This window comes from Ochotona curzoniae, unplaced genomic scaffold (assembly GCF_017591425.1).
Source record: "Ochotona curzoniae isolate NIBS_2020 unplaced genomic scaffold, NIBS_Ocur_1.0 contig_2861, whole genome shotgun sequence".
Classification (NCBI taxonomy): domain Eukaryota; kingdom Metazoa; phylum Chordata; class Mammalia; order Lagomorpha; family Ochotonidae; genus Ochotona; species Ochotona curzoniae.
In genome coordinates, this window is record NW_024465620.1 from 1080121 (window position 1) to 1100340 (window position 20220).

Below are 20220 nucleotides of genomic sequence, written 5' to 3' on the forward strand. Positions count from 1 at the left end.
CTGCACGCTCCTGGACAGCCCCTGCCCAGTCTCAGCCCTTGCTATGGCGCTCCTGTGGTGGGCCTCGAGTGAACTGTGCAAGCTGATGGGGACATGAGCTGTGCCCAGGGCAGTGATGCAGGCCAAGCTGGAGCGCCACGGGGGGACCTGGAGGAGGGTCAGGCAAGGATGTGGCTGCAGAAAGCCCGAGCCTGGGTGTAGCTCCCAGCGCATCTGCCCAGGCCTGCAGTGTGAGGCCGTCTCTGAAAGAAAGCCTCAGAATGTACGATGCCCCCTTTTGCCTCTAGTTGGAGTGTGCGTAGTCCCCCTGCAGTATAGGGTTTCTGGGCCCCATGCCACCCTTGGGTGCTGTGGAGACCTTCAGGAGATGGCAGGTTCATGGCTTTGGCCGTGTGGCCTGCCTGGAGGTGTAGCCCTCCACCTGGTGCGTCATGGACATGTCCAGCCCCAGTTGTTGCATGCTCGTGTCGGGGTAGAGCTGCCCGTCCTGCCTTGGGCCATCGGCACCTGCTGGCACCTGCTGGCACCTGCTGGCACCTGCTGGCGTGAAGGGTTTGGTAGCGCAGTAGCAGCACTGCCTCTGTGGGCAGCGGCCCCTGCCGGCTGGCTACGTGACTCCGGCTGCCCACAGTGGGCATCCTGGGAGCTGGGGTCGCTCCAGGCTAGTGGAGGGACTTGCCCCTTGCCCCTCACCCCTCCGCCACAGTGGGGTGTCAGTGAAGAGGCTCTGGCCCCTTCCGCTGGTGGAGTGCCAGCTGCTCCCAGAGAGGAGGGCCCTGGGCAAACACTGCAGCTGTCTCGGGGGCCCAGCCAGGCCACCCGGCCCTTCACCATGTCGGCCAAGGGGTGAGGCGGGGAAGGGTCGGTGTGCTGGGTGAGTGCCAACTCGAAATCAGACAGGTGTGACCGCGGGGTAGTGGTGGGGAGCCCCAAGGACAGGAGCTGGAAATGTCTGTCCCGAGGAAGGGCATCTGATGGCCACAGGGAAAGGGTGTGGTGGCCTGTGACTGGCTGAGACCCGCATCCACAGGACTGGCCAGGGGCTGGGCCAGCTGAGGGGAGTAGCAGTGACCCGGATGGCTGGAGTGTTCTGTTGGAGCTGCAGACGCCCAAGCCAGACGACTGTCGCCTCAGTGTCGTCTTCACCTTTACCCTCTCCCAAGGACTGAGGAGGTGGGCTCCCAGATTCCTCCTCAAGCGGGGCCCCAAACTCGAGCCCTCTCTTCTTCCAGGGGTTGAAATGTGTGTGCGTGTGTCCCCCGATTCCTGTCCCCTTAGCATCCGTGGATGTGATCTTACTCTGAAATGGGGTCACTGCAGATATAATTAGCTAAGATGAGGGCGGCCGTAATCCAGTACCACTGGTGTCCTTGTAAAAGGGGGACATTTGGACACAGACACAGGCCAGCCCGTGGCCAGGAGAGAGGAGACCAGGTTCAGAAGAGGCCGCAGGGAATGGGGCCGGGGGCAGACTGCCTCCACTTGGCTCCCACTGGCCTCCCACCTCGGCTGCTGAAGGGTGTGGGAGTCAAAGGCTGCAGCCCCCCACCCTCAGGCTGTGACGGCAGGCCTGGGCCCTAACACCAGGAAGCCCTCCTCTTCCTCCCCTGGAACCCTCGCCTAATGCCCCCATCACCTCAGTTCCCAAGCCAGAGCCCACCCTTGTCCCTTCTTCCCTTGATCAAACCAGCCTGTGCCGAGGTCATGGGGGCAGGTGGGGCCCTGTTGGCAGGCAGCAGAGGTGAAGGCCGGAAGAGCTGAGAAAGCGAGGACAAATGGAGGCGGCCACAGTAGTGACAGGAAGAGGTGACAGGGAAGAAAGCAGAGCTGGCCCAGGCAGACAGAATCCGGTGGGAAGGAAGCCGGGGTGGGGGCTGCAGTGGAGAACTCCCGGAGCTGGAGGGCTGGAGGGCCTAGTGGCAAGGCAGGCCACTGAGGCAGGGCCACTGCGGGGCAGGACGGCACCGCGCCCCCTCTTCCCAAAACACGCGGGTTCCACGTTCCTCCAAAAAGTTGTTTTTGTCTTTTTTAAATAATGTGAAAATGCCACGCGAAGGTTTGAACCAGAGGCCCACTCCAGGGGCCAGGCGGGGGAAGGGGGTGGCATGAGATGGGTGCAGGGTAAGGGAGTTGAGTCCAGGTCCCCGAGGAGGTCTAAGGGCCGCGGGTGGGCGAGGAGGGGCCTCTGCTGTGCCAGGGGGCGCCAGGCCCACAGGAGTTCGGTTCGTTCCAGGAGCGGTGGCTCTCCAAAGGAGGGCGGGGCTTCCTGCCTCATTTGGCACCGAGGGGATCGGGGGCATCGGAGGAGCCATCCGGGGGGCTGGGGGGCGGGGGGCCGAGGCCTCCCGTTTGGCACATGGTGGGGGAGGGGGAGGGCCCGGCCTCGGCGGCCTCCCCAGAGGAGGAGGTGGCGGCAGCTGCAGCGTCTGCGGTGGTGGCAGTGGCTCCTTCGTCCACAGAAGATTCTACCCTGAACCCCTCTTCTGGGGGCGCAGGGGGGTCGGGTCCTCGGGGAGTCAGTTCTCCACGGGGCCTGAGGATGCCAAGCGGGGGAGAGAGCAGAGGAGATGGGGTGAAGGGCTGACCCGTGTCACCACCCACCCTTGTCCCGAGGAGCCGTCCACCAAGCTCTCCAGCATCCCCTCTGGCCCCACGTATTTCACAGATCTGAAGAAGCGAGGCCAGAGACAGGGGAGGGCACCCACTTCTTCCTGCCCTCTCCTTGCGAGCCTGGGTCTTCAATTCCAATGGGCAGTGCAGCCCGCGTCCACTTCTCAAAGGAACACGTGAGTGTCCAGCAGACACCTATTAGTGGCTGCAGCTGCCCTCAGCAGCATCCATTATCTTTGTGGACCAAGCGGAGGGATCTGGGGCTTCACTGGCGTCCCAGGGCGTGCCCTCCTCAGACACCACAGTCCCCCAGGACCAAGTCCTGCCCCTGAGCCCACTCCCCTCCAGGTCATCCCACACCGACCCTCCCAGCTGCCCACCCTGGACCTAGGTCAGGCTGGAGGGGGGTCAGGCAGCAGGAACCGGCCGCCCCTCCCTGAAAAGCCCTGACTGCACTTTCTGCCTCCTCACCGTGCGCCCAGAGTCCTCCGGGATGGGCAGCTGACAGTGCAGCCCGCCCGTGCAGCTAGCTGCCTGCTCGGGTAGGAGTTAGGTGAGCCCTGGCCCCTGCAGGGTGGGTACTGAGGGTGGGTACTGAGGACCGGCCATGTGGCGCCCAGGGAAGCCTGGCCGGGGCTGGCTCCTCCGCGGGCCCTAGGATCCACCGCATGGGGGTCCTGGCCAGGGTTCCACGGGTCCAGGTGCGGCTGACGCGCTGCAGGGCCCACGAGCCGGCCGGCCACTCTGAGCGGCTCCCGCAGCGTGGCCATGTCCCGGGGAGCTCCCTGGCCCGTCCTCCCTCTGTGGCCTGGCTCGCAGCGCCTTGCCTGTCTGCCCCTCCTGGCCAGTGCGTGGATGGGGCAGTCCGCCACCATGCAGGGGTGAGGGTGCGCAGTACCTGCGGGCCGGGCGTCGGGGGCCCGGGTGGGGGGCCCCGGCGTCTCCAGCGCAGGCGAGACGGAGAAGCGGGAGAAGCACAGGGGGGGCCCTGGCGGGGGCAGGAGGGGGAAATCCTCCGCCCACTCGAAACTGCCTCCTGCAGGGGTGATGCGAGAGCAGAGTGGTGCACGCGTGTGGGTGGACCTGCCGCGAGCAGCCCCGCCCACCGGATAGTTCTCACAAGGCCCCGCCCACAGGGTGGCCACGCCCCTCGCGAGGCGCCACCCTCTCGTAGATCCACTCACCGAACGGCCCCTCCCACCACACAGCCCCTCATTTAGGCCCTGTCCTAAGGTAGACCCGCCCACTGGCCCCCACACGCACAAGGTCACGTGCTCTTGTACAGGTCCGCCCACAGGCCCGACTCTGCATTCAAGCCCGGCTCTCTGGTGTAGGCCCGCCCACAGGCTCCACCCACCACCATCAAAACCCCGCCCCTCGCAAGGGCCCGCCCACCAGGCCCCACCCCTTGTAAGCCTCACCCACACCATTACACAGGCCCCGCCCCTCGCGTAGGCCCACCCCTCATACAGCCTCACCCACATCCATCACACAGGCCCCGCCCCTCGCGTAGGCCCCGCCCACAGGCTCCACCCATCATACAGCCTCACCCACATCATTACACAGGCCCCGCCCCTCGCGTAGGCCCCGCCCCTCACCAAAGCCGCTGTCGTTGCTGGGAAACCCATCTCCGGGGGTGGCGGGGTGGGGAGGCGTCGGGGGCGCCGGAGGCGTGGACGGGTCCGTGTCCACCTCGGGGGGGCCCTGGACGCTCAGCTCGTTGGTTGGCGTCTCCTGCGAAGGCAAAAGCAGCCGCGCGAGGGGTCGCTCGCCACCGCACCCACCGCCACGGCCTCCACAGGCCCACGCTGGCGCCCAGGGCCTCCTGCAGCCCGCCCAACCCCGTCCCACTCGGAGCTGGGGCGCCTTTGTTCCAGAGGGTTCGGGCCGCACATCCTGGGGGTCGCCGGGTGCCAGGCGCGTGGGCCCCAAAGCAGCTCCCACGCTCCCTTCTTGCAATCCCCATGGCCTTTGGTCACTCTCACCATCCTCCCCCATCCCAGCCATTCCTCACCGTGTCCCACCCTCCTCCTAGGCTCCCCCAGCACTCTCCCCATGGCTGGCCCTGGGCGAGGCAGACCTACCTGCCCTTCCAGCCCCCCGCACTGGACCGGGCTCTAACCGGCTTAGCATCAGTCCCCCTCGCGGGCGCGCCCTAATCCTCTTAACGCTTGGCCTTTCCCAGCTCCTTCCTGATTGCCAGGCAAGGGCACTCCCCCTTCTTTCCAGATCCTTCCTTTTCCAGACTTCCCCCCTTTCCAAAACGAGCCAGTCAATCCAGTTCCACACATGTGCTCTAGGCTCCGCCCGCCCTCGGCCCCGCCTCCAACCAATCACAGCTCCTCCCGCCAGTGGGTGTGGTTCGTTAGGCCACGCCCTGAGCATCCCAGTCACACCCACCACAGACCCCCGCCCCTCTGTGGGCGTGGTCCCACCCAACCTATGGATGTGGCTCCACTTAGGCCCCGCCCCACAGCTTCTCCAGCGTTGTCCACTACCCAGCCACGCCCATCCATGGGTGTGGCTCCATTAGACCACACCCAAAGTATCCAGCCACGCCCACAAGACTCACCCCCCCCCAGGGGCCCCAACCAACCAACCAACCAGAACCCTCCATCCATGGGTGAGGCTCCAGTTAGGCCACGCCCACCAGAACCCGCCCTCTCTGGGCGTGGCCTCGCCAGCCCCGCCCCATCCGGGTCCCCACCTGGTCGAAGAGGTAGACGGTCACGTCCCCGTGGAAGGAGACCATCTTGCGCTTCCTCTCCAGCTCGCTGTCCTCGGGCTCGTCGGCCGCGCGTGGCGACTTGAGCAGCCCCCGCAGCGGGCGGGCCGCGTCCGCGTCGGCGCTGCTCACCACGACGGGCACCGGGGCTGCCCGCGCCCTCCCGGGGCCCCGCGGCCCCGCCGCCTCGTCCTCGTCCTCCTCCTCCTCGTCCTCGTCCTCCCCGTCCTCCTCCGCCGGCCCCGACGACCCCGCCCCGCCGGCTTCCCCGCCAGCTGCCCCGGCGTCCGCGCCCTCCCACGGGGGCCGCCGCGGGCCCGGCCCCGGGAACGGCGTGAGCGTGAGGGGCGGCAGGGCCAGCGAGAGCCGCGACAGCTTGGCTGCGAGGGGAGAGACGCGGGGAGGGACGCTGAGGCCTGTCCGCAAGGACCCGGGGCTCGGGGGGGAGTGTCTGGGCAGCACGACGCTGGCCAGGCCTCCCGGGGCCTCCCCGAGCCTCTCCGGGTCTCCCCGGGCCTCTCCGAGCCTCCCCTGGCCTCTCCGAGCCTCCCTGGGCCTCTCCGAGCCTCCCCTGGCCTCCCTGGGCCTCTCCGAGCCTCTCTGGGCCTCCTTGGGCCTCCCCGAGCCTCCCTTGGCCTCCCTGGGCCTCTCTGAGCCTCCCCTGGCCTCTCCGAGCTTCCCTTGGCCTCCCTGGGCCTCCCCAAGCCTCTTCGGGCCTCCCTGGCCTCCTTGGGCCTCCCCGAGCCTCTGGCCACTCTCCCGCCTTGCTCACTGTTGGAGTAACCCAGCTAGGACCCAGAGCCCATAGGACATGCACGGGGTCACTTTACGCCCCTTGCTGGCTCTCACAGGTGCCCTCCCCTTGGGGTTGCCCTTGCCCGGGGGTCTGCTGAGCTGGGGTCCCCAGGGGTGACCCCTTTAGAAACCTGGCAGGGAAATTGTGGGGTGGCGGGGAGGGATGCAGAGTGCAAGCAGCAGGCCATTCGCAGCCTCTGGCCCCCTGAGCCATTCACTTCCAGCATCTGGCTGCCAGCTGGCCACACGCTGCCCACCACAGCCCCCCACCCCAATGGCCCCTGTCCCTGAGCCACTACACAGAGAACTGGGGAGTCTGCATTCCGGACGGGAGCTGTGCTACAGCCTCGGGCACCGCCTCCCCAAACCCCACTGTCCCCCCATGTCCACCCCTGGAAGGGGCCTCTACCTTCCCTGCTGGGTTCTTTACCCAGCTGCCTTTCCCAAGACAGCCTGACTGTGCCGCCTGCCAGCTCACCAGGGCCGGACAGGTGCCTCCTGCCCCCTTGCTAGGCTAAAAGAAACCCTCTGTTAACTATGACTCTTGGGCAGTGCTGTCCCTTGGCAGATGGGTAAACTGAGGCATGCTACAGCAAGGACACGGGCCACCACACCTGGCCAGCCCACCCTTGGCACCCCAGGGTAGCCCCTCTCACCTTTGATTTGCTCGCTGTTCCCCTGTGGGGGTCCCAGGTCCAGGAATAGCCGTGGCATCTCGGGTCCCTTCCTCTCGGGCTTGGGGGGGTCCCCGTCTCCGCTGGGTGCCGTGTCTCCGCCGGCCTTGCTGTCTGGGAGCCCGGGCTCGGCCTCGGATGCTGGCTCCAACCTGGCCCTCGGCGGCACTGGCTCCGGCCTCCTCGGCTGTGCCTCCGGGGGCGGTGGCAGCGGCGGCGGCGGTGGCGGCCTCGTGCTGTCTGCCCACGCGGCCTTTGCGTCCACGCCGCTTCCTAGGCCGCCGCCGAGGGCCATCCCCGTGCCCACTGGGGCTCGGCCCCCACTCCCGGGGTCCAGCCTCCCAGCCCCGGGGGCTCTCAGCGCCCCCCCAGTCTCGAGGGCTCTCCTCTCTGTCCCGGGACCCGGCGTCCCGCTCCTGGGGACTGGGCCAAGGGGGCCAGGGCCCGTCTGCGACCCGCTCTGGGGTGAGTCCGCCGTGCTGGCTGTGGGGGCTGTCTCCAGCCCGGCCTCTGGGACTGGCCCCCCATTCTCGGGCATCTCCCTCCAGGGCCCGGGGGCTCTCCGTGGCCCAGTCTCCGCAGGCTTCTCCATGCTCCTGAGCAGCCTCGGGGCCCCATTCTCCACCGGCTTCTCCTCCCTCCTTGGGGGTGTCAGCTCCCCATTCTGCAGTGCTGTCTCTTCTCTCTCGGGGGACCCCAGGCCCCCGTTCTCCGCCAGCTTCTCCTCCCTCCTTGGGGGTGTCAGCTCCCCATTCTGCAGCACTGTCTCTTCTCTCTCGGGGGACCCCAGAGGCCCGTTCTCTGCCGCCTTCTCCTCGGCCCTGGGGGCTCTCTGGGCCCCGTTCTCCAGCGCCGTCTCCCCGTTCACAGAGAGGGGCAGGCTTGGGGCTGGCTTCCCGCTGCCCGGGGCTGGCAGGTCCCGGGGCAGGCCGGGGACTCTCTCTCTGTTCCCGAGGCCTCTCCCCGCCTTCCGGGGTCCTGTCTCCCGGGGCGTCGCCCCCTTGTCCCCTAGGAGGTTCCTTGTCACGTCCTCCCTCAGAGACATGAGCAGCTGCTCTGTGCTCACTTGAACCACGAAGTTCGGCTTCTCCCGGGTCCCTGGGTGCGGGAGGGGACCCGGGTCTGGGGGTGGCCGGGGCGCTCCTGGGTCGGGTGGCTCGGGGGGAGCCCGTGGCCGAGGGACCCCTTCCTCCTCGGCCGCACCCCCACCCGGGAAGGCTCCCTCGGGGGAAAAAGGGGTCTCGGTCTCGTAGCCGCTGTCCCCCGGCTTGGGGCCCGGAGACGAGAGGCCTGAGCCGGGACTGGCCACGGCCGACGAGGGGTCGGGGGACGCGGCCGGGTCCGCGGGTGCCCGGGGGGGAGGTGGCGGCGGGGGGGGGGGAGCGGGAGGTGGCCCCCGCCCGGGGTACTGGGGCGCCGCCGCCCCCATAAGGGGGTCCAGAAACTCGGGGGGGGCCGAGGCGGGGGGGGCCAAGGGGAGGTCGGCTAGGGAACCCCGTTCTGCCCGTAAGGACGAGTCGTCCTCGGGGGGGTGGGGACAGCCAAGGGCGGGGTGCCCCCCCCAGCCAGCCACGGCGTCGCCTCGCTCCAGGGGCAGACAGGAGCAGGCTCCCTCGCGGCTGCACAAGGGGCAGGGCAGGGGCCCCCGGCGGCTGGGCCCCCCGCCGAGGCTGCTGCTGTCCTGGCCCGGGGAGCTGCCTTCCTCCTCCTCCTCTTCCTCCTCCTCCTCCTCGGCCCAGGGGGCGGTGCCCCGCTCCCCCAGCACCTCGGCGGGGTCTCCTGCCAGCGTCTCCCCGGCGCCTCGACCCTCGGGGTCCCAGCCGCTCAGCAGAAAGCTGCCCGAAGCCGAGGACTGGGCCGGGAAGGGCCGAGGCGCCGGGAAGAGCGGGGAGGCCCAGGTCTCGGACACGAGCTGGGGGACCTCGGAAGGGGCCTGAGGGGCCGGGGGAGCGGGCACGCCTGGGTCCAGGGGGTCCCAGTCGTTGGGGAAGAGGGGCTCTGGCGGGGAGCCGTGCTCCTCCAGGCGGATATAGTACTCGCTGCTCACGGAGGGGCTGCGAGCGCTGATGACGGGCAGCACGCTGGGCGTGGACATGGCCTCGTAGAAGGGGTTGGAGGGGTTGGCGTGGGGGGCCGGCGGCGCAGACGCAGGCTGCCAGGGGGGTGCCCCGCCGCCCCGGCCTGCCCCCCGCCGGGCCTTCTCCCACAGGCACTCGAGGTTCAGGCCGCGGCTGCTCTCGGTCACCGTGAGCACGTCGTCCGGGTCAGCGCCCGGGAAGCCATCCAGGAGGGGGAAGGGGGACGACAGGGTCCCGGGGCGCGGCGCGCTGTGGGACGGCGGCCAGGGCCAGGGGAAGGGGCCGTCTCGGGGCGGGGGTGGCGGCGGGGGCGGCCGGGGGGGCCGCTCCGAGAGCAGGTAGGTGAGCTGCAGCTGCAGGTCGGAGGCCGAGGGGCGCTGGGCAGGTGGCCTCCAGCAGGACTGCAGGATGTCATACCTGCCAGGAACAGGCAAGAGTCTCAGAGGAGGGAGGAGATGGCGAGGCGAGAGCCGCGGGGACGCGGGCCTCCCCCGGGTGGCATGTGGACGGTCTGGGATGCCAGCAGGGCCTGGCCCTCACCAGTAGTCTGCGTAGGGCAGCTTGAGCCTCGGCCGGGCCAACTTCACGTGCTGCTGGCGGACCACGAAGGCCAGGACCTCCTCGTCCGACAGGTGGCGGTAGGGCTGGGCCCCAAACTCAAACAGCTCCCACAGCGTCACCCCCAGGGACCTGCAGGGCGAGCGGTACAATGGCAGCGCAGAGGGGTCAGGGTTGGGTCTCGGCCCCTTCTGGGCCTCGGCTGCCCTCGTCACACCTGCCCGTGTGGCTCACCAGATGTTGCTTTCACGGCTCTGGTCCACCACCATGAAGGTGCCGTGCAGCTCCCCGAGGAGCTCAGGCGCCGCCCAGCGCAGCGGGATCCACAGGCGCTCTGGGGTCAGGTAATAGTCCTCCTGCAGGGCAGGCCAGTGGGGTCAGGCGGCCGCAGCCACCCCTGCAGCCCCCCGGCCCACGGCAGGGCAGCTCCCACCTTGTAGTTGCTGTGGGCCAGCCCGTAGTCTCCAATGCGCACGGTGAGGTCGGAGGTCAGCAGGCAGTTGCGCAGGGCCAGGTCGCTGGGGGCGGGGGCACAGGTGAACGCATGCCGGACCCAGCCCACCCTGACCCTGCACCTGCTGCCCCAGCCTGCTGGGGTGCCGCCTCCCTTCCGGCTTTTCTGCTCGCCACTGGCTCCTCCCACTCCTCGCTAGGCTCCTCCTCCCCATCCTGGACCCATTCTCCATCTGCTGTATCCCCTCTCCCTTCGCCTCACCCATTCTCCTCTCTGTCCTCCCCTCTTCCAGGTCAGCCCTCCCAGCCCACCTGTGCACGTAGTTGTGGGAGTGTAGGTGCGCCAGCCCGCGCGCGATCTCCAGGCCCATCCTCTGCAGTGTCCGCAGGTCCCGAGGGGGCAGCTCCGGGGACAGGCCCTCGGGTGGCCGCTGAGCCCGGAGGTAACGCTTCAGGTCCCCCTGGGAGAGAGGAGGAGGAGGTGGCTCAGATTGAAGCTGGCATAGCGCAGGCGGCTGTGCCGCTTGGCCTCAAGTGTTCCCTGGGACTGGACAGGTGGTGGCCATGGAAGGCAGGGGGCGAGCCCAGCCCCCGCCCGCCGGCCCGCTCACCAGCTGGCAGAACTCCATGATGAGCAAGAAGGGTAGAGTCTCCACACACAGGCCCAGGCACTGGAGGACATTAGGGTGCTGCAGGCTCCTGGGGAGCAGCGGGGGGCTGCATCAGGGGTCCATCCCCGCCTGCCCAGGTCTCCCTCTCCTCACAGCCCCCACTGCCCTGGGTCAGGCACTTCCTGGCTTTCATTCCTGCCTCTCTCGTCCTGGTTCAAACCAGCCCCTGCCCTCCCCGACTCCAGCCTGTCCCCTCACTTGGAGTTCCCTTGCTGGCTCACTGTCCCCCCCATGGCCCCAAAAGAACCCTCTGGCCTGCCCCTCTTCACCCTCACGCTGGGTGGGAGCTGGGGCTGAATCCTGTCTGCAGCTTCTGCAGTGTCACTGCTGCTGAGTCCTCTCACCCCGTCTCTGCCTCAGTTTCCCTCATCGGTCAGTGGCGGGTATTCCTTACCCAGCTGTGGGATGAATCCAGAAAAGGCAGAGAAGCCGTTGGCCCAGCAAGTGACTGGTCTCCCAGCACCCTAGCCACACTCCTGCTCTTCAGGAGGCTCATTTCCATGCTCCAGCCCCTGCACCTGCTGTTCCCACAAGGCTTTGCACGGCCAGTCCCCCTGGGTCCACCAAGTGACCCCCAGCTCTGTCACACGCTGCCTGACCCCGTCTTGGCACTCTCGTCCTGTCTTTCCTTTTTCAATGTTTGTTCCTAAGGGTGGACGTTTGGCCTGGAGATTAAAACTAAACTGCTTGAGACACTCATGTCCCAGAGTGGGGGTGGGGTGGGGTGTACACACCCAGCTTTGGCCCTGACCCCAGCAGGCAGCAGGCGAGTGGGTGGGTCCCTGGCACCCAGTGGGAGCCCCGCATCCCTCGCCGTCGCCAGCCGCTGCAGGCCCTTGGGCAGTGGATCAGCAGGGCAAGGTGTGCACTCCGCGTCTCAAACATGGTGTTTCTTCATGTATGTCGTGACCTCCACAAGGTGGAGAGTTTTTCTAAAACAATGGTGTGTATGGCCTGCCTTCTAGGGGCCGGAGGAAGGGCACCCCGGGCCAGCAGTTCTTTCTGCTGCTCTCTGCCTGAGGGCACCGGGCATAGCAGCCAAAGAGACTAGGGATCCACCAGGAGGAAGATGAGAATTCAGACCCACACTGTGAGCCTGCCGTGCCAGGTAAGGCCACCAGGCGGAGCACACCCAGGCGCGAGGCTGACACCTGACACCTGTCCACTGCCCACCTGTCCGCCTGATACCTGTCTGCCTGACACCTTTGCACCTGTTCACCTGACACCTGTCCGCTGTCCAGACCCCTCTCCACATACCCACCTGATACCTGACCTCTGTCCACCTGTCCACCTGATACCTGTATGGCTGTGCTTCCGAGATGAACTTGCGCTGCTCCAGCGGCCCGGCACTGGCCCGGAGCTCCTTCACCACCACCTGGGCTGGGGTGTAGTCGGAGAAGATCTCTCCCAGAATCACCTGGCCAAGGGGCAGGCAGGAGTCAGCGAGTGCCCTGGCCGGCTCCCCATCGGCCCTTGGAGCCCAGCTCCTCCACTCCCCCGCCACGACCCTCACTTTCTATCCCAGCACAGCCCTTGTCCCGCACCAGACATGGAATGAGAGACTCACAGGCCCAGAGTCCGATGGACGCGGGGACGGATGGAAGGATGGATAGACGGACGGAGGCGCGGACAGCCAGGTGGTGGCGAGGCGGAGTGGTCAATGGAGTGAGGAGGGAGGCGCTGACCGACAGATGTGGGGGGATGGGGGAGGTGACCGGGTATGAGGTGGACTGGGGGCGTGGGGAGGGGCAGATTGACACAGTGGGACTGTGAGGATGCCCCCCCCCACACACACCACTCACCTTCCCAAACCAGCCGCTGCCGATCTCCTGCAGGTAGCTGAGATGCTGGCGGCTGAGGCCCAGGGGGGTGGTCATGTCTGGGTTGGCAGGGAGAGGGAGGCCCCTGAGCCTGTCCCCCAAGGGCCACCAACCCCACCCCCAACTCAGCGGCTTCTCATTGGCTGCCTCCAGACTCCCCGGCAGTCCCAGCCTCCTCGCTGGCTGCCCGCAGGAGCTCAGCACCCAATCAGTCCCTCCCCTGGGTGTCCCAGGATCCTATGACACCACGCCACCCTCCCATTGGCTGCCTGCAAGACTGAGCTCTGGCTTGGGGCAACGGCCTCCCACCGAGACGCTCTGGGACTCTTGGCCACTTCCAGGGGGTCCCACCTCTGCCACCCGCCAGGACTCCCCCTGCCCCCTCCCCAGTCCCATGGCAGCCTCCTCCGGGACCCTGGGCGGGGTGCAGGGCCCTACCTGAGTGTGCTGGCTGCGGGGCGGGCATCGGCAGGGAGACCTCAGCCAGCGGGAGGATGTAGACATCAGGCAGGGACTGGGAGGAGGAGGTCTCCTCGGCGGGGGGAGTGTACTCCCCGGAGCAGTCCTCCCCTTCAGGGTTCTCAAACTCCTGCGGGGTGGGGGACCGGCAGCGGCATGGGCTGGCGGAGTGCATGGCTGAGGGCACAGCGGCCCCCTGCTCTAGCCCAGCCCAGACACCATCCCCTATCTGAATTCCAAGTTGCGGGCCAGAGGGTGCCCCCACCCCCACCCCGCATCACCTCCTCCTGGGCTGGAGGAAAGGCCTGGTCGGCGACTTCCTCCTGACACGCTGAGCCCCCAGGACACCTCACCTTGAAACCCACATCCCCTCGTTTGCAGCACAGACAGGTGAGGAGGAGGAAGATGAAGGCCAGCAGGCCTGAGCACGAAATGAGGACCACAGCGTAGGGAGGAGCCAGAGGGGCCCGGCCCATGGCGAATCCATCTGTGGGCACAGGGCTGGGTTGGAGTCCGGAGTTCAAGCCCCTGGCCCCTGCACTCCGTGCCCCTCCCATCCTGGACGGCAGTGGACTACAACGCCCATGATGCCCTGCGACCAGGAGCCGCTTGGCAGAGGAGCCGGGTGGCCCAAGGTATTGTGGGAGTCGTAGTTTGGGGGGTCTTCCTAGCTGGTTGGGTTGGGGGTGGGGTCTCTCCTCTGGCCCTGAAGTGGGACCACCTTACACCATCCCCTTTCCCCAGGATGGGAAGGATTCTGGTGCGGCCTGAGGGATGCAGGAGTGACAGTGAGGCCTGGAGCTCTCCGAATTTAAAATAGGCTCCCACGGACGGCCTCCTTACTCCTCTTCGCGGAAGAGGACGGCCCCCCGGCTGCAGGCTGGCAGATCCTGGCCCATGCTGGAAGCCCCCAGGTAGGGGGCTGGCACCTGTCTCGCACACGGCGTGCACACGGGTCCGCCCCAAGGCCACAGCAGCCTCCCGTGCCGTGCCCCCAATTCCTCCCGCAGCCTTGTCTAGCCCGGCTGCTGCGCACCCTGCACAGCACCCGCGTGCACGCGATGCAGGGAGGCCCGAGGACCCCTCCCCAGGCGGCCGCCCGCAGGCCCAGCCGGCGCAGGCTGCGTGCGGGAAGCGCGCACAGGTGCCCGGGGGCCGCAGGCTGGGAAAGGCGTGGGGGGGCTGCGAGCCGGACGCGGCCCTGCAGACTCACCGGGGTGGGCCGGGGACGCCAGGCAGCCGGAGGCGGAGACGGCCGCGAGGAGGATGAGGGCGCCGGGCGCAGGCATCTTGTCCAGGATGGCAAGGAAGTGGAGGTGGTGGCGGCTGGGGAGGAGGGGGGGGCGGGCCCTCAGCCCCCAGCCATGGGGACCCGCGCGACCCTGGCCTCCCCCCGGCCCAAGAAGGGGGGCAGGAGACGCAGGACACGGAGAGGGAGGGGCTGCTTACTGGCTCAGGTACCCCCCGCCCCCTCGGCGAAGGGACGGACAGATAAGGGATGGAGAGCCCGACGGAGGAGAGGAGCTGGGAGCCGGGGTGGCTGGGGTGGGGGGGAGAGGGTAGGGGGAGCGAGGATGAGGGCCCCGCCCCCGAGGGCAGCCAGGATTGGGGGAGCAGGGAGCCTGTCAGAGGCAGGTGGGAGGAGGGAGGATGGAGCGTTGTCATGGTAACTGGCTCCGGGTAGCTCTGGCTGCCAGGAGGGAGGGGAGAGGAGGGGGAGGGACAGACGGGGACCAGCAGACCCCTTGGTGGCGGTGGCCTGGGGCGCCTGCAGGGCCCACAGTGCCCGTGGAGGACTGCTGTGGCAGGCCACTGGCCCGGACACGTGTGCTACATGCTAGGCCGCACCTGCCAGGCACACGCAGCCCACACGCAGCTGACACGCACTGCACATCACATACAAAGGTGGCCAGCCATCAGCAGCCGGGGACACGCACACGTCACAAAGACACGGGGAGGGCCGCCCCGGAACACACACACACACACACACACACACACACACACACACACAGGCCCCGGCACAGATGCATCCGGCCACGCAAGAAACCTCAATGTCACAAAGACCTCCACATGCCACAAAGATCCACGCAGCCAACACAGACAGGGACGGGACGCACATGCATTCACACACAGAGACACGCGTGTCCCAGACATGGCCAACACACACAACACGCATGAACATGCAGCCAGCTCTGAGCCAGGAGCGCGAGCGCACATGGACACCCACATCCCACGTAGCTACGCCAGCCACCTGCAGAAACACACACACACAGCAAGCAGTTGCACATCCCCACACAAGGTCACCAAGACGCCCCAAGGGGTGCACCCCCACTCTGCCCCGCGTGCACAAACAGGGGCGCGCACGGAGATCCAGACACACGGCGCGCGCACGGAGACACACACCAGCACGTGCCCGTACAAAAGATACAGAATCATGCTTTATGCCATTGATTTATTCCCGGGAGTATGGACGCCACGCTGCGCCGAGCGTTGTTGTCGTCTTCCTTGCCTTGTCGGCCTCCCGACCGGCCCTCTGGGACAGGTGCCGCCATCGCCCCCCCAGGGTACAGATGGGGAAACTGAGGCACAGCAAGGTGCATCCCGCGTCCCAAGACACAAGGAGCCCGGCCCGGAGGCCGATGCGTTAGCGACACAGCGCACGAGGACACACACACACACACACACGCACACACACACATATCACGTGCCGGGCCGTGTCCCACCGGGGTCCCACTCCAGCCCACGGCACCCCGAACTGCACACACACCCGGAAGCGCGGGCTCCCGCCCTCGGCGCCGACGTCTCCATCCTGGTCCCCGCCCCGAGCACCTGCGCACCTGGGCGAGGCTCGGACGGGCGGGCGGGAGGAGGTTCCCGGCGGAGGCGGCGACCCAGACACCGCCCCCCGGCCCCGGCCCCGGCCCCGGCGCGGCTCACCCGCGCCCCAACCTCCGGCAGGGACCCGAGGCTTGGCACCGAGACGCGCGGCCGTAGCGGCGCACCCCGGACGGCGGGTTCACAAACCCCGCAGCGCACAACCCACCTCGAGGTGGGGGTGGCGATGGGGGGCGGGAAAGGGGTGCTTCTGGGAGTGTGGGGGGAACGGGGTGCCTCTCGGGAGGTGGAGAGGGCTAGGGTAGTCGCAATAGAGAAACTGAGGCAGGCTCCTTGCGGGGAACAGGGGGTGTTGGGCCCTAGCTGCAAGGCGGAGGGACTGGGGCGGCAGCGGTGGGGGTGCGGGTCAGGAAATTTGCCAGTCGCTGCCCCCACCCCGCGCTTGAAGGGCAAGGAACCTGGCAGGAGCTGAGGCTGCCGGGGCGTGTAGTCCCAGCGCTGAGGCTCGTGGGAAATGTAGTCCTGGGTCAGTTCGTTCGGGTTCCCTGGTTATGCATGTGGGAACGGGGGTCGGAGGAGAGCGGCTGGACGCGGGTAGCCAGGACCGGAGAGTCCACTGCCTGCATCTTTGGAGGCTGATGCAGGACGAACAGAGGTTTAGGAATCGTCCTGGGTGGGGTTGTGGATCCCTGCTCATGTGTTTGCTCACTTGTTGAACACCTGCTGTGGGCGTCATCAGGCCCCTGGCCAGGCGCTGAGGATGCTCCTTGCAGCAGCAGTGGGAAGTAATTGGCTCCTAGGATTTGGGTGCTGCTGGGGCTCCACAGAGGCAGGGGGTGTGCCTGTCTGGGGAGAAACTGGTTTTCCAGAATTTTCTAGTCGTTCGTGGGGTGTGACCTCTACTCCCGAGTAACACACAGGTTTGGGTTTGAGTGTTTTGAGTGAACCAGGACATGCTCGGGTGTGAGGGCTGGGTTAGCAGGGCTGTCCTCGGGCACGGTCCCACTGTGGTCAGAGGACCCCAAGAGCCTGCAGAACATTCGAGAAGCCGTCCAAGTTCTCCCAGGGAAGTTGTCCAGCAGTTTCTGGCTCGGCCCCCAGTCTGTCTGACCTGTGGAACCTCCCTGGCGTCTGCTCACCGTGCAGTCCTGTGTTCATTTTATTTGAAACACAGAGAGGGATCTTCATGTGCCGACACACTCCTCCCAGGGCCAGGGCCGCACTGCCGGTCACGCCGGAGGGGCCTGCTGGCCTTGGGGAATTGTCGAGGACCCAGCAAAGTCCCAGAGTGTGTGCCTGGGCCATGTCCCCTCCTGGGTGGCCCTGCGTGCTTCCTGCAGAGCTGTGTACAGGGCCTGCGACCTCCATCTGAGGGGCTGGCTAATTCAACACTTTGTGTCCTGTTTAGGTGTTATCTCCAAGCGTCTCATACTTCTTTTTTTTTTTTTTTTCATTTATTCGGATCAGATGTAGAGCAGGGGCTGGCGCTGTGGTGTGGTAGGCTAAGCTTCTGCCTGTAGCGTCAGCATCCCATATGGGTGCCAGTTCACGTCCTGGTGCTCCGCTCCTGATCCAGCTCCCTGCCTGTGGCCTGGAAAAGCAGTCGAGGACAGCCCAAAGCCTTGGGACCCTGCACCCACGTGGGAGACCTGGAAGAAGCTCCTGGCTCCTGGCTCCTGATCGGCTCAGCTCTGGCCATTGCAGCCACTTGGGGAGTGAACCAGTAGACAAAAGATCTCTTTCTTTCTGTGGCTCTTTCAAATAAATACAGTTATTTTAAGACAATACTATTTCAGCTTTTACTGTGGCCTATAGTGTTTTTTTTTTTTAATTGACCCGATGACACACACGTGCCAACAGCCATTCTCACTGAGAGTGTTAGTGAAAGCTGGTCATGTCTGCGTTCCATGGGCTGCTATCCACCGCGCTGGAAAGTCACACTCACCAATTTACCTATTTATTCTTTAAGATTTATTTATTTTTATTGGGAAGGCAGATGTACAGAGAGGAAGAGAGACAGAGGAAGATCTTCTATCCGATGATTCACTCCCCAAGTGACCCCAACAGCCAGAGCTGCACCAATCCGAAGCCAGGAGCCAGGAACTTCCTCCAGGTCTCCCACGCAGGTGCAGGGTCCCAAGGCTTTGGGCCGTCCTCGACTGCTTTCCCGGGCCACAAGCAGGGAGCTAGATGGGAAGCGGGACTGCCAGGATTGGAACCAGCGGTCATATGGGATCCCAGTGTGTTCAAGGCGAGGACTTCAGCTGTTAGGCCACTGCACCGGGCCCACACTGACCAATTTTTAAATGATCTGTTTCCTGCTGCCTCTGAGACTTGACTGTTAATGCCTGAAGCTTCCACGAGGTAGCCCGTCAGCCTGTCCTAATAAAACCCCGATGATTTTTATTTCTGTCTGTCTCTCTGTAAATGTGCCTTTCCAATCAAAAATAATAAAAATTTAAAAATAATAAAGTAGGGGGGAAATATTTTTAGGAATTAAAGCATGGTATGACAGGCTGACTCAGCAGTTTCACTCCTGGATGTTGGTCCATGAGAAGTCCAACGCATACTCAACGCGTGGAAGCGGGCGTTAGCCCGACCCCAGCCAGCAGCTGGAAAGATCCGGAAATGTCTGCCAACCCCGGGTGGCCACAAAAGTAGGGGGTGTCTTATATGGCCTTTATGACCCCTGCACCGGCATGGACGGGCTGTGAGGACACGGGGCTGAGTGAGAGGCCTGGCAGGCCACCGTGGAGGGGGTGAGTCCGTGGGAGCAGGAGGGACAGGATGTGGGGGACGGAGTGGCCGGGCCGAGGCGGGTGAGGGCGGCCCTCGGGCTGCCCAGGAGGCTGCTTGGAGCGGCAGTGTGAGCGAGGCAGGCCTGGGATGGGTTTTGAAGGATGACTGGGTCTTGGGGGGGATTCAGGCACAGAAGCTGAGGGATGACTCTAGGGAGGTGTCCAGCACCTGGGACCCAGTCCCTCTGCCTGGAGCCCGTCCTCGCTGTGGGCCCCTGCCCCACAGTTCACTCTCTGAGCCCCCCTTGCTGGGTGTGGTCCTGCCCCTGCTTCCAAGTCCCGCTGGCCTCCCAGCGCCTCTGCACCTGCTTCCCCCGCTTCCTTAGTGAAGCCCGCCCTGGTTGCCTTCTGCCCTCAAGTGTCCCTGCGTGGCACCAGCTGCCTAGCAGGTGGCTGTACTCTGTGGAAGGAGGAGGAGCAGGGGAATGGCTGTGAGGAGGACATTGAGACCATGTGAGAGAGCCCTCTGCAGCCATGGTGGCCCTCGTGCCCGCCAGCAGCGGTGAGGCTGAAGCTGGGGGTGGCAGCTGGGCGAGCGAGCGCATTTTAAGCACAGGGCAAATAAGGACATTCTGAACACAGAGCCCAGGGGCGTGGCACGGGGCGTGGCGCATGGCGTGGGTTAGGAAACCTGTGGGCCCCCCGCTGGTGCTTGGCGGCTGGGGCTCAGGTGCCCGGTGCTGGCAGCGTCTTCCTTTCCCACACCCCCACCTCTGAGCTGTCAGCTGACTCCACTTGTAAAATATCCCCGGAATCTGGGCACCCCTGGGTACCTTAGCCTCTGCTGGAGCTCAGCTCCCGCGACTCCCACCGTTGACCTGTTCAGACCTCAGTCAGCACACATCCCTGCTCTATGTGCCTCCCCACCCCACAGGTCCCTGTCCCGTCGGCTGTTGTCCTAGCACCCACTGGCCTCCCTGCTCCGTGTATCCGAGGAGGCAAGGGCCCCAGGGCCTTTGCGCTGCCCAGTGTTGTCCTGGATCTGCACCTGCTCGGCACGTCTGTTCTCACTATGCCTATGCCCACGGGCTACCCTAGGCCACCTGAGAGGCACCCCTAACCTTGACCTTACCCCAATGGGCTTCCTTCTTTTCTCTGAGCGCCCCTTGCCCGTAGCAAGCCATCTCCAAAGGACTGGAGGGCAGGCTCTCACCCTGGAAGGGCCTCGTCCTGTGTGGGCTTCTTGCCCTACCACCTCGGGTCTCTCTAGAGCTTCATGTCCTAAGTTCACAAAAGCTTAAAAAAACTTTGTGGATTAGGGCTTGGTGTGATGGCTCAGCAGGCCAATTCTTCCCTTGCAAGCGCCGAGGTTCCACATGGGCACTGCTTTGTGTCTCAGTTGCTCCACTTTTGATCCAGTTCCCTGCTTGTGACGTCAGGCTGGCTCAAAGCCTTGGGACCCTGCACCCACGTGGGAGACCTAGACAAGGCTCCTGGCTCCTGGCTTCAGATTGGCTCATCTGTGGTTGTTGTGGCCGCTTGGGGCGTGAGCCAGTGGATGGAGTGGTTTTTATGCCCAGGTTAGGAACGCCAGCTGAGGCACTTCCACTAAGTCCACGGCGTGTGTATGTATGTAGGGGACCCTCACCAAAGTGGTTTGGAGGGGGAGAACAACCGTGAGAGAAGTGGACCTGATAGCAGAATCTGTGGGGGCAATGCGAGCTCGCCCCTGTGGAGCTGCAATCTCTGCTGGCTCGTCTAAGACCTGCGGATGGGGTCAGGCCTTGCTGGGGAGCCAAGAGGG

General features: G+C 65.7%; 1 protein-coding gene across 1 annotated transcript; it reads right to left on the reverse strand.

Annotated features, from left to right (window-relative positions):
• Positions 1-2000: 2000 nt before the first annotated feature.
• Positions 2001-14390, reverse strand: LMTK3 (lemur tyrosine kinase 3). The gene is made up of 15 exons (XM_040978295.1): positions 14057-14390; positions 13197-13330; positions 12823-12973; positions 12367-12443; positions 11863-11981; positions 10505-10592; positions 10206-10354; positions 9874-9958; positions 9675-9796; positions 9423-9572; positions 6787-9299; positions 5318-5715; positions 4209-4344; positions 3509-3646; positions 2001-2533 (listed from the first exon to the last, which is right to left on the reverse strand). Exons 1-15 carry the CDS (start codon positions 14130-14132, stop codon positions 2517-2519), a joined length of 4353 nt encoding a protein of 1450 aa, XP_040834229.1. The 5' UTR covers positions 14133-14390; the 3' UTR covers positions 2001-2516.
• Positions 14391-20220: the final 5830 nt, after the last annotated feature.